This window comes from Micropterus dolomieu, linkage group LG20 (assembly GCF_021292245.1).
Source record: "Micropterus dolomieu isolate WLL.071019.BEF.003 ecotype Adirondacks linkage group LG20, ASM2129224v1, whole genome shotgun sequence".
Lineage (NCBI taxonomy): Eukaryota > Metazoa > Chordata > Actinopteri > Centrarchiformes > Centrarchidae > Micropterus > Micropterus dolomieu.
Genome location: NC_060169.1, coordinates 14010847 through 14026887, shown reverse-complemented (window position 1 = coordinate 14026887; position 16041 = coordinate 14010847). Strand labels below are relative to the sequence as shown.

At 40.8% G+C, this 16041-nt stretch overlaps 3 protein-coding genes across 4 annotated transcripts in view; all 3 read left to right on the top strand.

The window, feature by feature from the left end:
- Window positions 1-6126, top strand: part of adprhl1 (ADP-ribosylhydrolase like 1) — a 6634-nt gene extending 508 nt beyond the window's left edge. Inside the window, exons 2-9 of the mRNA XM_046033251.1 lie at window positions 916-1080; window positions 1180-1305; window positions 1396-1536; window positions 1779-1906; window positions 2039-2171; window positions 2257-2422; window positions 4820-5585; window positions 6085-6126. Coding sequence (XP_045889207.1) covers window positions 916-1080; window positions 1180-1305; window positions 1396-1536; window positions 1779-1906; window positions 2039-2171; window positions 2257-2422; window positions 4820-5585; window positions 6085-6126 — 1667 coding nt within the window. The remainder of the gene's footprint in view (window positions 1-915; window positions 1081-1179; window positions 1306-1395; window positions 1537-1778; window positions 1907-2038; window positions 2172-2256; window positions 2423-4819; window positions 5586-6084) is intronic.
- dcun1d2b (DCN1, defective in cullin neddylation 1, domain containing 2b) overlaps window positions 1-14126 on the top strand; it is a 22621-nt gene extending 8495 nt beyond the window's left edge. Inside the window, exon 8 of the transcript XR_006822166.1 lies at window positions 14086-14126. The gene's annotated coding sequence lies outside the window, so the exon portion shown is untranslated. The remainder of the gene's footprint in view (window positions 1-14085) is intronic.
- grtp1a (growth hormone regulated TBC protein 1a) overlaps window positions 9462-16041 on the top strand; it is a 10201-nt gene continuing 3621 nt past the window's right edge. Inside the window, exons 1-7 of one of the 2 annotated variants that reach the window (XM_046032484.1) lie at window positions 9462-9895; window positions 10033-10122; window positions 12040-12191; window positions 12278-12436; window positions 13252-13376; window positions 13989-14085; window positions 14464-14636. In XM_046032484.1, coding sequence (XP_045888440.1) covers window positions 9879-9895; window positions 10033-10122; window positions 12040-12191; window positions 12278-12436; window positions 13252-13376; window positions 13989-14085; window positions 14464-14636 — 813 coding nt within the window. In that variant the 5' untranslated portion in view covers window positions 9462-9878. Of the gene's footprint in view, window positions 9896-10032; window positions 10234-12039; window positions 12192-12277; window positions 12437-13251; window positions 13377-13988; window positions 14086-14463; window positions 14637-16041 lie in introns of those variants that run through there. The other variant, XM_046032485.1, reaches the window with a different exon arrangement.

Here is a 16041-nt window from a genome sequence, read left to right as displayed (position 1 = left end):
GACAAAACCCGCTGACATATCATGATCCATCCTTGCAACCAGTCATGAAAGACAGAATCTTCATAGGAACCCTTATTACGAATGCCATCACTCAAATGTCATCTGAAGCCCTCCCAGGAGTTGCCAGGACAGAAAAGTCTAAAATAGACTACTTTGGAAAAGCTGATCCACGGCTCTCCTTTACTGAACAATAGCGGGTCAGACTCCATAATCTGCCAGTATCATGTTTGGCTGCAGATGCGGCTCAAAGCCGGTGACAGCGGTCCTGCAAAATGGTGATGACATCTTTTGAGATTAGTAAGCCGTATTTAGCCACAATGCCTGCGTACATGTACACACGCACACAAACACACACAGTGAGATAAAAACTTACGGAGTGGAATGAATGCTGTTAATGTCAGTATACAACATTATAATATGGTAGTTAATTAGTCTTTAAAGAGGCTTGTTGAATGTATTCTACATTCTTATCTAAAACAGAAAATAAATAACTTTAATTAAACCAGAAAAACAAGAATGACCCTCTTTACACATATTCATCGAAGAATTTGTCAGTGCATAGTCTGGCGACTTCACACATACAGTCCAGTCAAGACGGTGAAAGTCCCTGTCTTTCATCAAAGTCCTAGACCACTAAATCGGAGGTGATGCTTCTTTGTCAACATAGGCTCTCTCTCCTTCACACGTACAGTACACACATAAACAAATTCTAGCAGGATGGCTGTGGGCTCTGCTTGAGGATCCCAGTTGACCTCATGGTGTGTGGAAGTGACTGCCCTCGCTCCGCAGGCATGCTGGTCCTAATCTGTGGTGTGGCGAGCTGAGGCTAAACTTAGCCCACCCAGGCACAACTCATCTCGCCTTGCATGCCAATGGTGAATGACACACAGTCACTGTGTGCGTGTGTGTGTCCAGATTACTGGTGTATGGAGGACCTGTACCGGGAGCTGGTGCGTCTCTATGTTGAAGCCATGGTGTCTCTTCAGGGCAGAGCCCCCGATCCTGCCACAGTGGAGGGCTGTGTTCACCTCAAACCTCATAACTTCCTGCTTGCCTGGCATACACCTTTCAATGAAAAAGGCTAGTGGAGATTTTATATATTGGTTTTTGTCCACAATATACAGTAACTGCATTATATGAAAATATGTGTGTGGATGCGTGATACGTGTCTATGTCAAGGGTCTGGGTTCGGGGCGGCTGCCAAGGCCATGTGTGTGGGTATGAGATACTGGCAACCTGAGAGACTAGACACCCTGGTGGAGGTCAGCGTTGAGATTGGCAGAATGACCCACAACCACCCAACAGGTGACAATGTTGTTATATCAAAACAAATCTGGCAACTACAGGATAATTGCATTTTACCATAGTGACTTCTGTTGTCACTCCCGGTTTCAGGCTTCCTAGGCTCTCTGACAACGGCAGTGTTTGCCTCCTATGCGCTCCAGGGGAAACCTCTTGTGACTTGGGGCCGTGAGCTCATGAAGGTCATTCCGCGGGCTGAGGAGTACTGCAGGAAGACCATACGACACATGGCAGGTTAGATTGTGTTTCTGTCTGTGTTAGTGGACAAGAGGCCCGTCATTTTACAGCTTTGTCGATTCGTTCAGGTCAAATGAAGCTTTTATGTAAAAACAACAAAAACAAAAAGATCACAACAAAAAGAGTGTTTGTCAGTAGACAGTATATATAATCATTTTTGGTATGTATGCCCATGTGTCTGAGAGAGCATGACTATCAGCTGATCCCAGTAATGTGTGTGATTATGCATCCCTATGCAGAGTATCAGGAAAACTGGTTCTACTTTGAGGCCAAGTGGCAGTTTTACCTGGAAGAGAGAGAGATAGAGAAGGAAGGACAGAACAAACCTTCGTTCCCTGATCACTATGACGCTGAGGAAACAGACAAGGTAAATCCTGCCGCTGTGTCACACCAAAAAATAGATACACAAATAAAGAAAAGCTTACCTTCAGGTTTTTTGTGTCAGCGGAACCCCTAACAGGAACAATGTGCTGCTGTTACTCTGTCGTTGTCCACACAGATGTATAAGCGTTGGAGCTCAGAGGGCCGTGCAGGCCGGAGAGGTCATGATGCCCCCATGATAGCCTATGATGCCCTTCTAGGGGCAGGAAGTGACTGGGCTGAACTGTGTAAACGGGCCATGTTCCATGGAGGTGAGGACCACAGCATTCTGCACCTGCAAGACACATAAAACATACAGCCTGCTCACCGTGATCTCTGTGCAAATGCTTTCTGTAGGTGAGAGTGAAGCCACAGGCCTGATCGCAGGTTGTCTCTACGGCCTCCTTTTTGGCCTGGGCCAGGTCCCCCCAGGCCTGTACCAGGATTTGGACAAAAGAGAGCATCTGGAGGAGCTGGGAGAAGCGCTTTACAAAGCAGCTTCTGCAGAGAAGTGCATAGACAAGTAATGCTGCTCAACACCGGCCTGAACCCTACTGGCTATCAGAGGAACTGCACGTGGCTGTAAAACTGCCTCCCTTTGTCCCACACTACCCTCTAGTCCTTCTTGCTAGCGCCTCAGTAGTCTTGCGTGGCATCCTGTCCTCTCCTCACCTCTCTTGCCTTACTCTCCCTGATTTTGCAATACACAGATCTGTAATGAATTAGAAAAGTTAAAGCACCTGTCACTGTATGTGTAAGGTGGAGGCAAATCAAAAGGAAGACCATTTATGGAATAACGTTTCAGCCTTTGTCTGGTCCCATATGAATGCTCTTCTGTGAGATCATCTCTTCGGAACTACATCTGCAATCAGTTTGCAGAAATGTTATGTGCTGTTGACGGCAGGGAGGAATAACTTGTTACTCCACCTAATATTATTATTAATATTGAACTGTGGGGAAAAGAAAACTCTTTGGCCTTTATAACTTTCACAACTTCAATATTTTACCTTTTACAACTTTTACAACTAATGAACTAGTTAACTTCTCAAAATTAACAAACAAAAGATAATTCCCTTTTCTGACCTTTTTCCTTGTCCGAACCTGCATTAACATGAAGCGCATAGTTATATGTTGTGTCAGTGAGTGTCTATTCATCAAAATCTGCATAAAACATTGTCCAAAAGTTTGATAAAGCCTAACTGATTTTAAGATACTCCTCTCTCCACAATTTTTCTGTTTTATCTGAAAATAAATTACCTTAAGATAATCTGCATAATTAATGTAATGGCTTTCATTCTACATCAATCTTGGCTTTTTAATGCATTTAATGATTTTAACTTGTATGCATACTATTATTGAGTTGTAGTAAACATTTGATTTTATACTGTGATTAATTATTATTTACACTGTGATGCACCCATCAGGTATAGTGTATTATGTTGTGAAAGCACCATTAAATGGTGGATATTATTATGATATGAACATTAAAATGGACTATATATATATATATATATATATATATATATATATATATATATATATATATATATATAGTCACGCTGGAAGTGCCTGTCTCTTTATCCTAACTACTACATTTATTCTGAAGGACAGCTTGCCTCCTATCTTATACCTATCTACCAGATTTCCTCTTCTTACTACAGAACCTTCCTCTACAATCCCCTACTAATCACCTGTAACAAGTTCACACTGCTAGAACTCTTCACTTCAAGTCTGAACATTTGCTCTCTTCTGCTTTGCTGCATAAGTACACAAATATCAAAAGGGTAGAACATAAAAAGAGATTGGAGATTACTCGACTTGAGTAGTTTTCTATGGTGACTGTGAGCAAAATTCACTATGCTTAAAAATGGTTAAAAGAGAGTTAAAGCCAAACTTAATCAAATATTCCCCCATTTATGGTACAAATAGTGTACTTAAGCAAGAGTTAACCCCAAATTGTTTGTCATGATAGTGCAGGTTCAAGAGTATTACAATTTTTTGTGTCACTACGACTGCATGAAAAACATTAGTTTTAGCACCAAGTTTGGGAACTAATAAGGTGTGGTACCATTGTTTCATTCTTTCCTAAAGTAGAGTGCAATACTTCTAGCTGCATCTACCTACATACTTAAAAGAGCTGTATGTGACATTCACTGCCACTAAATGTCACAGCACCAGCATCTCAGACCAAATCAAATGGGTGCTACGGCCCACCAGACTCCACTGAGAAAAACTGTAATTGTACCTTGCGGATTAAACACACTTCATTCAAACGTCTTTGTTAGTCTTTCTACTGTTCCATCAATCACCAGCCCTTGATTAATTGAAATAAATCCTTAATTCACAGTGTTAGATGAGAAAAGAAACAGCCATTGTACGCTTTTTCACAGCTGTTTCACAACAAGGGACTTACTTGCACTAACATGCATGCACTGCCAGATCGGCTACCAAAACAAAGAACAATCCAAATACTTGTTTTCTGCTACATTAATGGTCAGGATTTCATATATAGAACCTTTAAAATAGTGCAAAAACATGAAAAAGCTACTCCAGGGTTTGGGCACAATGTTTTTGCTTGGCTTACCCTTCTGTTAAAACTGAGTGGGAATGTAATTTTAAGTTCAGATCAAACAATGTTGACCTCCACAATCGCTGCACATTTTCTGCGTGTGGGAAACATTGTAATTAGCTACATTGAAGACAGTGTTTTTAATCAGTGGCCATCCATTCCGACATGTAATTACACAATCTCCTCACCAGTATGCATCCAGCACTGACACTATTTTCATGTAATAGTAAATTTAATTAATTAATTACCAACCAGCCTTCAACTGTGCTGTCGATGTTGATAACTATTCAGGTATGCTTAGCTGCAGGTGGCTACAGGGATTAAGTTTTGCATGTCCTCTATTCTCCATAGACCAGATTCTCGGAAAACCAGCATCAGCCCTGATGCCAGTATGTTGAGGAAGTTGGTTAGAGACCGCAACTGCCGTCCTGTCCTCCGAGGGATTCTGGAGAGTCTCCTGCATTACCTAACACAGGATCTGCCCAAGTGGACAACCAGAAACAGAACCCTGGGGAAGCCAGGGTCGGATGTTGTAGTTGAAACAAACACAAGGAACACAGATTGGACTGATCAGAGAATTGAGGCTTCAGTGAAGGAGATTCAACTTCAAAGAAGTTGCACTATTGTTCCCGAAGAACTTAAAAAGACCCTGGGAAAGACTGCTGAGACAAGTTCCCTGATCCCTGAAAAATGCCGGCCAGATCCACTAAAAAACAGCTTGCCAAGAAGGTATGGAGGAGATCAAAGAGCAGGAGACTTAATATCCCGGCGCCTTACCACATTCCATCTCCTCCAGTCCAAATTCATAAGGACCACCCCCAAACCTCCCATCACGCACCAGAGGGAGGTAGGAACTCTGTCCTCTGGCAGAGGAGTGGGAAGTAATGTGGACCAAAGCCAAGACAGTGAGCATGACATGCAGAAGAATGGCCAGACAAGACGAGAACAAGGACTTAAGAAGGGGAGCTGTGTGAAAGATATTGTGGCTAAGTTTACCAAGGCTGAGCTAAAGGAAAAGGGAGAGAACATGCTGAAGAAACAGCCAACCAAGCCGAGACTCATTGGAAGAGGGATCCTCCTATCTTCCTTGATGGAGAGGTTTGAAACGATGGCCACGGTATGTAAAGGAAGTGACTTGAAATGTTCACATGAAAGGCCTTCTGGAGGAGTCAAGGTGACAAGTAATGTAAAACACAGGGTAGGATGTCATGAAAGACTGCACCAACAGGTGATGGATCAAACTGTTAACAAACAAAACCAATTCAAGCAAATGAAAAGTAAATCTGTTGGACAGCAGTTGAAAGGAAATCAAACCAGAAATGGGCAAGAACAAAGACCCGAGCAATCAGTAGATGTTTTAACAAAAGTAAACTCAAACTTGGAAGAAGAAAATAATTTGAAAGTAGGGCATATGAAGCACATGGGTAACCAACATTCAGCTCAAAAGGCTGAATGTCATGGGTCATTGAAGCATGTAGATCGAGCTTATGATAACGATGTTCAGGGTTATAGGTCAGGCGAAAATGGTGAAATTCAGACTACAATAGAAGAAGCCAGTATCACCAACAAGTTAAAATATGGACGTGTAGAGTTTCTCTGTTTAACATCTGTCACAGAGAGGACATTCCCAGAACAGCACAGGCTTCTCCCACAGGTAGACGCCCAAGTGAACTGGCATATTGCAACTATCATGACCTGCCCTCCTGTGTGGTCCACATGTGTAGATTGCTCCCCTAAACAGTATGCTGTGGTACCACCAGAAAGCTCACACATGGAAAAAATGCCTAACATGAAGACAGACGTTCCTCATAGAGCCCGACAACACTCTTACAGAGAATCAAGCACAGGTGAACCTTCCACTACAGTTACTGAAGGGAAACGCACTTTAATGCCCCGAACTGAGAGACTTTCTACATCTATAGGCTTCGACCCCGTGGAGAACAGAGCAGCGGAAGATCTGAATCTAACCAAAGTTGTAACCATTCAAAGGTTGCCCAAGTACGTCATTCCATGCGTTTACAGATTTGATAATGGACAAGATGTTGATGATCAGACTGATTCCTCCCCTCAGTCAGAACTGCACCCAGAAATTGTAACTCCTTTGGTTGCAATGCCACCACCACACTCTGATACTTCTTTGCCTGCTTTTAACACTGGATCGGTGACAATGGGAATTCAAGACATTAATGCATGTCCTTCTAATAACATGATGGTACAAACCTGCCATAAAATAACAAAAAAGAAACAAACAGAGGGTGAACCAAAAGGAAAAGAAGGGGAGGCTGGGGAGGGAAAAACAGAAGTAACACCAGTGGGCATAAAAGATACTAGTATGCCGCAAATTTTCAGACTTTCTGAAGAGGCTGCCATTAAGGCTGCATTTGAAGACAGCAAGACCTCTGCTGCATCACCGAAGATTCAACCTGAGAGAGACAGTCCACAACAGAGACCAAAGTACACAACAATCAACTATGGGGATCCTTCAGTTAAACAGACATATAAACCCAAAATCATACGATTTACTGACACCTTTACTTTCTAGGTTGGTACTTTTGAACAAACAGTCATGCACAATCTAAACTGTTTCCTTTTCACGGATACTGTGCAGGGAATTTAAATCAGAATTTCCGTTACTCAATGTAACTTCATACATCAGCAACAATACACAGTTACAACAAAACTAAAGCAACAAAACTATAGCAACAAAATGCAGTGGAAGCAGCAAGTAAAAGTGGTGTTTTTCATTAAAAGTATGTACATGTACAGCAAATGAGCATGTGATCATCCAGAAGATTGTACATAATAGAAAAACATTACTTTTCATTTTAAAGGGATTGTATTGTATTAAAAGGAATTCAATGTATTTGCATATAGATTCTTTAAAGGGTTCTACAGGACAATAATAAGAAAAAAAAAACACGGATAGTCCACTTCAATGTTTTGTAATGGTGCTGATAACCTCCAAATAACCTACAATGGTTACACTGGCTGGCCAGTGACTCATTGTATCAACATTATCCAACGAAGGTTAAAATCAAGGGCAACTGGACTTGGTTGAAGATACTGGAAGACGTTTCGTCCCTCATCCAAAGGACTTCTTCAGTTCTGAAGAAGTCCTTTGGATGAGGGACGAAACGTCTTCAGAACTGAAGACCTGGATGACTGAGAATCTTCATGGACATGTATCAACATTGTCAACACAACAGGCTGCCCAAAGTGTAGCTTAAACAAGTAGTACACAAACATTCATACTGCATAATATGATATGAAGACTGGGTATCAGAAGACTTTAAACAGCTTTACATTTTGAATATGTATTATAATTGAATTCACTATAAATCTGTTAATCCATCTATCTATCCATGCATACACTTTATGCCGCTTATCCTGGGCTGGGTCGCAGCGGCAGCAGGCTAAGCATGGAAGTTCCTCTCCTAGCAGCATAGAGGATAAGAGATGCGGGCCTACATGATGTATCATTTGTCAATCCTAAGACTTATCTGATAGGCTGTGGTGATGAGGAGTATTGTGTTGTTATTGGGTGTCTTTATGTGTATGCAGGGCAGAAATGCTTAAATCAAATTTCTAGGAATTTGATTTAGGTATAGCTAACAGGGTTATTAGGGCTTCTATAAATTTGTGAATTTCTGTGTACCTGTATTCCCTTAACAGTGGTTTAAACAACATGCAACTGTCATACACTGAATTATATGGGATATTTGTTTATGGCTTTCTCTATGTGTCACTGTTAGCCTGGGCTGTTCACCAAATAATAAATACAAATTACAGTTATTTCTGGCAGCGTGCTATACTTAACCTATTTTTTCACTAACAGCATTCCTGTACAACAATTTCCTTTTTTTCCAGCTGCGAAAAAAACAGAAACTACTACAAGAAGGTGTTCAAAGATGGTCACCACAAAAACCCACCTGAGACAGTCCTGCCTGGAACTGGGTGACAGTGATGGGACACAGTGCCAGAGGCTCTGCTCCAGATGCTCTCATAAGCACATAATCAAATTGAAATCTGGTGACTTGATGTAGGTTTGCGTCATTTGATGCTCATTGCCTTTTCCAGTAGCGAGAGAAAAGGTTTTCCACTCTCACTTGTGCAGGACAAGTCATTTTGGTATAGTTAGTATAGCGAAAAATGATTAGCTCATTAAAAGGTTTAACACATTAATCAAATGTTTCTCTAAGGATGTAAAACTGTGCTGAAGCTGAGACAGAAAGAGGTCAGGTAAACTGATAATTTTGAGTGACATATTCATCCATGTTCATCCATTTATTTTAATTAAGCTTAAGCATTATTATTATTATTATTATTATTATTAGTCATACCTGCAAGGACTGTGGGACACTTGAATCACGCATGCAACAGATATGTTTAAATCCGGGTATATTATTTGCAGGGCCAATGCTGCCCAGCAGAGGCTGTATTTACCTGTGCTACGTGGCTGTGCTAGAGAGGGCGCGGCTTCTACAATGTTTGCTGCCTTAACGGGTTATAGGGCATTCAAACTTTACCATATTCTACTAAACGGTGACCCTAGGAGTTTTATAAATTGCAGATGTGACAGTTAGGCTGTAAGCTGTGTCAACAATTAATATTAATGTGAAATGCTATATGAAAAAACACGCTTTGAAATGCCTATTTTTCAAATTGCAAAGTGCTAAACAAGGGTTGCCTATGTGTTCATCTATAGGAAATACAAATGAAAGTAATCAATGTGTTTTTAATGAACTTTGTAAAGGCCGTAGTGGGAAAGTTATGTTAGGATTTTTAACAGCTTTAGCAATTCATTAAAAAGGGCGTTTACAAGTACACGCTGGATGAGATGTAACTGCACATACATTATGAACCAAGACAAAACGGAGTTACTTGAACAACTTACTTTGCTTTTCATTCTACCACTGCAGCTGCACTTTTTTGTAACTAAAGCGCCGTGAATGCGGCATAGGTCACATCCCATGGGAGCACTAAAGTAGGATGTTCCGGGAATCACTCGAAAGCAGCCTTAGTGTCTGATTGACGTGTGTGTCCTGGGACAAACGTCACAAGCCTGAAATCGGTCATGGAGTACTTCGGACAAGAAGAGTGGGAGTGACTTTTTATTTGTATTGCATTAGGTAGCATTCATGTAACTTAGCTACGGGTCAGTCGGATGTACTTCGAGGAGAGAGGGAGCAGCATCAGGTGCATGTGGATGGCGATAAAACTCAACGCATACTCCACTCTCTGCGCACGGCTTGAACGTCGGCAGATTGATAAAATAATTCAAGAATCGAACTAAAACGACTTCTTGGTTGGGGGGAACCGTACGAATGCTTTTCACGGCTTTCCCCTTCCGATAATAGCATGTTAATCCCAGGAAAAAGCAGCGTCTTGTCCCGTCTTTCCGCCCGAGAACATGGAGAAAGTTAAAAGGTGACAAGAACACATCGCTCAAGTTAAACCTTGACCAAGACACCCATGCTTGTTGCAAGCTTGTGCGTTGTTTGTGCCTTTTTAATGGAGTAAAACAACACGGTGGATACATGGTGAGACTTTAGCACATATTTCAGGATATCAGAAGAAGCGATGGAAAAGAAGAACAAGGCGATCAATCGGACCCGCTATTCCACCGACGGCAGAGCCAAAGACAGAGTGGACAGGTAACGTTAGCAAACGTAACGTTGACCTTTGACGGTTATCTGAGCCTGCTAAAACGTTTAAAACCATATCTTACCGATTTTGGCTTAAGAGTAGTTGGAGTCACTTACCTGGTGAGTAAGTCCAGAAGCAGCTAATAACTTTAACGTTATTCCTAATTTCGTGGAAATTAAAAGCAGTAACGTTAGCAAACAAACTACTTTAGACCGTAAATCGAGTTGTTAGCTTAACGTACAGCTAACGGCTAACGTTAAGTTGACTAAGTTACTAAGTTAACGTTAAAGTAAGACGATGTGTATTATAATAGATTACACATCGTCTTACTTTAACAAATCTCGAGAACTGCTGGAGGTTACTCGTAGTTTTTTCTCCCATAAAATTTACTTAAATTAGATTTTTTCAATATTATTCTACTGACTATACTCCAGATAGTCAGTCACTGCATTTCATAGGTCTCTTGAATAGATGGTAACGACAGCTAATAATATGCTTCTGTAGGAGTTATGCAGGAGCTGGCTGCTGTTTGTAGTTTTGTTTTGCTCATTAGAAAGTGGATACATTCTTTGTCATATTAATCAACATAACTAATGTTTTTACATTTAAAAAACAATCATGGATCCACACTCTGTTGCCATGTTATTTGGCACACCTAGCTAAAATTAATTCAATTTGATAACTTAGCTTTATTATAAATCCTACAATCAAGAAGGTAGGATAATGTGTAACGTTACTTTTTGTTGAAACTGATGTGATTGGGGCTTTATGATTATTTTGGAGGCTGTAGTTTATGATTCTATTACATCATAGAGGTGTTAATAATATTTTGTACACCCCATTTATATCAAAATCAAAATGATCATAAAGTTGAATTAACACCTCTCTAAAACAGTTTCAACAACAACTGAACATTGTAACCTTCATGAAGACAGGCAGGGCTATTGTATAAGACTATGGATAGGGTGTACCTAATAAACTGGGATTGCACTTAAATAGTGCAACTCATCCACTCTATCCAAAGCATTTTGGCTTTTTTACTTCTTCTTTTTACTCATCTCAGCAGTATATGTTACATGTTTAAATGAGAAGGGGAGCCATTGCACTGTTCAAACAAAAGGTGATAACCCAAACCAACACCTGACATCAGGTGCCACTTTCACAAACTCCACACTGATAGATCTAATGTGTGCCCTTGCTTTTGTTTTGGCAACAAAGTCACTCTGGAAAATAACGTTTGCTTAATGATACCTTTATTTCAGCCAGTATTTTCTGAGCCACACTAGCCTTAAAGCCTGGACTATGTGTGGTAAAGTAGTTAAGTGGTTTCATGCTGTAAAGTCTGTTGGGCTTGAACATGTTCAAAACAGATGTTGTAGCCTGCCACATTGCTGGTCTGTAGGTGCATTTCTTCTTCAGGGATGACTTTGCTCTTGTGAAGGGTTTAAACTGTAGGGAGATTATCGTGTTACCTAAGGCATTAGGTTGAGCCTCCTACACCCACAACTTTTACATCTAGAACTAGAAGGTAGGTGGTGTGTGTGTGTGTGTGTGTGTGTGTGTGTGTGTGTGTGTATATATATATATAAACGTGCTAGATATGAAAAATTATATTAATAAAATAAAACCATTATACCTTTATTTTGTGCTTTTAATGGCTTTTTTCAATCTATTTATACCTGAACAAGATGCTTAGTAAGTTGGGAAGACAAGGCATAAATGCTCCAATTTGTTATAAACAGTTTTTTTTATAAAAGAAACATTTGTGTTCAACCTTGCCACAAATACAATAAATAACATCATAGTACACAAGTAAAAGCGCAAACACACACCAACATACATACACACAAGTGCACTTGCACAATGCTATGATGTGAATGTGTGGTAATTCTGATCATGATTAAACTTTGTGCTTTTTGGCCCAGTGTGGATCCATATGGCTTTGAGCGCTCAGAGGACTTTGATTATGAGTCATATGAGGAGCTCATGTCTGAGTATCTAGTTGTTCTCACCCGACGATCCATCAAGTGGTCCAAACTTCTGAAGGGCAAAAGCAAGGTGCAGAAAAATGTAAAACGTGAGTGTGAAATCAAAATTCCTCAGTATCCTCGCAGAGTGTGCCATGAATCTGAACTAAACTTAAATGTTGCCCCTCTCCTTCAGTAAAGCGTTATGTACGTAAGGGGATTCCCAATGAGCACCGGGCTCTGATCTGGATGGCAGCCAGTGGGGCTCAAGACCAGCTGGAGAAGAACCCAGGATACTACCAGTCGCTTCTCGGAGCCCAGCACGACCCCAAACTGGTAGAGACCATCTGCACAGGTCAGGCTATGAACATTCACCACATGCTCACTCAGACCTCCTTAAGACACACCAAGCCAACCTCAAAGAACCAGCCCTAACAAAGAGACTTCTGTTATAAGTTGCACTTGAACTTCTATATAACCCCCTGATCTGGAGAAATAACAGTTTCTACTCTAATGATCATCATTAACATAAAAAAAAAATCAAATTGGCCAATTATTTTCACACCAATGTGAATCTGATTAAAATTCTCATTATGCTATCTGCTTAGAATACAAAAAAAGCACAAAAGGGGCTGTAAAGTTTTGTTTTGCACTGGCATTGTAATAAAAAAAGAGAGACCTTGATGAGTAACAGTACAGATTTTGTTAGAACACCAAGTCAGAGAATTCTTTATCACCGACTGCCTGAGGCTGATTGAATATGCTGATTTGGCCGAACATTTGCTGATTTACGCTGATTACAGTCTGCATGCAACATTCAGCCACACAGGGCACAATGATGCCCAACAGTTTGGTGTTCAGCACCTTTAGCCTTGGCATTACAGAATATTTTTTTTGTGTTCTGTTGTTGTTTCCTTGTTTGTAGACTAGGCTAAAGAACACAACGAGCATATTTGAGCTAGCCGTGTGTGTGGGAAATTGTCCAACAAAACATGCATTGAAAAAGTCTTTCTACCTTTCACCTGTAGTGTTACACTGCCAAATATCAACATACACACAGGTTATTTCGGTATTCAAGTTTGCATTCAGAGGTAATGGGAATACAAGGCTGATGTGGTTCATAAATACACAGCACTGAACATGAGTGCCTGTGCTGTCTTTTTCTTTCAGACTTGAACAGAACATTTCCAGACAACATCCAGTTCCGCAAGACATCCAACCCGTGTCTGCAAAAACCTCTGTACAGTGTGCTGTTGGCTTATGGTCACCACAATCCAACTGTGGGCTACTGTCAGGTAATGTTACAGAAGATCCAGTCAGAACAGTGTGAGTATATGGGGTATTGTCAAGGGCTTGCAGTATGATCTGGTGTTGGTAACATTGGTTAGAAAAATAATGTGGCATTTCACATTGTTTCATTATTGTGCTGCAAAACTGAAATTTCCAGTTATTGGTGTGGTTTATGGGACAAAAATATGCAAAACTGACTTGAATATGTACTTTAATATTTATTAGCCATATATGGTTGGTGGCAGCATATACTGTGTATCCAGTATCTAGCTGGTCATCATACTGTGGATAGTTTTAAATTAGTGCCTGTACAATTATTCAACATTTATTTGTCCAAAGAAAGGCTGTTTGTAGGTCTGTGTAAATTGTTAACATTTGAAAGGCAAATTTCATTCGTCAGACCATATGCACCATTGATTTGCAATTCAAACAGGCAGCAAGGCTGTAGTGCAACTAGAACCCATCCATCAGTAATCATACTCAGGTAGCCTGTTTGTCCCTTACTGGTCTCTCCCCTAGCTGATTTATTAAAGAGATCTACAGTCTTTAATAAAACCTGCTCAGGCAGGATCGCAAGATTCATGCGTAACCTGAGCGTGTCTCTCTTTTGTCTTCAGGGGATGAACTTCATAGCTGGGTATCTACTTATCATCACGAAAGATGAAGAGAAATCTTTCTGGCTGATGGATGCACTACTTGGTAGAATTCTACCAGGTGTGTGTGTGTGTGTGTGTGTGTGTGTACATTCATTTGCAAAGGTTCTGGTCTCAAGACAGGTGTATGTGTGTGAAGGTGTGTTTCTGGGCTAAGAATAATCCTGTAGGAGGTCACATGGTCTTTATCTGTGGCTTAAGACCTACAGTATGTTTTCATTTGTATCTTGCCCTCCCTCAGAGTATGTCAATACAAATTAGAAAAAAACTTGGGAGCAGCACTTGTGACAGGAGTGATGTTTTGTGTTTGACAATACATAGGCAATTTAATTTAAGTGAGTTTAATTTGAACAGTTTTCCATTGAAGCGGTTTGTCCAGCTTGTATTACAAAGTGGATTAGTTTATATCTCTTTGCTGTTAATTGTGTGTGTGTTACAGACTACTACAGCCCAGCCATGCTGGGGCTGAAGACGGACCAGGAGGTGTTAGGGGAGCTGGTGAAAGTTAAATTCCCCGGAGTCTGGCAGACAATGGTGGATCATAATGTTATGTGGACCCTGGTGGTCTCCCGGTGGTTCATCTGTCTCTACATAGATGTCTTGCCGGTGGAGGTGAGTGTGCCTGTGTGGGTGTTTCATAGTGAGGCCGGTAGGGAAGTCCTGCCATTGTCACTACAATTTATTTGTTTTAACTTGTATCCTGAGACAAAATTTCTTTATTCAAAAGAAAGCTTGATAACAGTCACAGACAAATTCTGGTCATTCGCATTCAGGGTTTTATACAATATACAGGTGCTAGTCATATAATTAGAATATCATCAAAAAGTTGATTTATTTCAGTAATTCCATTCAAAAAGTGAAACTTGGATATTATATCCATTCATTACACACAGACTGACATATTTCAAATGTTTATTTCATTTAATTGTGATGATTAAAACTGACAGCTAATGAAAATCCCAAATTCAGTATCTCCGAAAATTAGAATATTACTTAAGACCAATACAAAAAAAGGACTTTTAGAAATGTTGGCCAACTGAAAAGAATGAACATTAAAAGTATGAGCATGTACTTAGTTGGGGCTACTTTTGCCTGAATTACTGCAGCAATGCGGCGTGGCATGGAATTGATCAGTCTGTGGCACTACTCAGATGTTATGAGAGCCCAGGTTGCTCTGATAGTGGCCTTCAGCTCTTCTGCATTGTTGGGTCTGGCGTATCGCATCTTCTTCTTCACAATACCCCATAGATTTTCTATAGGGTTAAGGTCAGGCGAGTTTGCTGGCCAATTAAGAACAGGGATACCATGGTCCTTAAACCAGGTACTGGTAGCTTTGGCACTGTGTGCAGGTGCCAAGTCCTGTTGGAAAATGAAATCTGCATCTCCATAAAGTTGGTCAGCAGCAGGAAGCATGAAGTGCTCTAAAGCTTACTGGTAGACCGCTGTGTTGACCTTGGACCTCAGAAAAAACAGTGGACCAACACGAGCAGATAACATGGCACCCCGAACCATCACTGACTGTGGAAACTTTACACTGGACTTCAAGCGACCTTGATCTCCAAAGGAAATGCAAAATTTACTTTCATCAGAGAACATAACTTTGGACCACTCAGCAGCAGTCCAGTCCTTTTTGTCTTTAGCCCAGGCGAGACGCTTCTGACGCTGTGTCTTGTTCAAGAGTGGCTTGACACAAGGAATGCGACAGCTGAAACCTCGTCTTGCATACGTCTGTGCGTGGTGGTTCTTGAACCACTGACTCCAGCTGCAGTCCACTCTTTGTGAATCTCCCCCACATTTTTGAATGGGTTTTGTTTCACAATCCTCTCCAGGGTGCGGTTATCCCTATTGCTTGTACACTTTTTTCTACCACATCTTTTCCTTCCCTTCGCCTCTCTATTAATGTGCTTGGACACAGAGCTCTGTGAACAGCCAGCCTCTTTAGCAATGACCTTTTGTGTCTTGCCCTCCTTGTGCAAAGTGTCAATGGTCGTCTTTTGGACAGCTGTCAAGTCAGCAG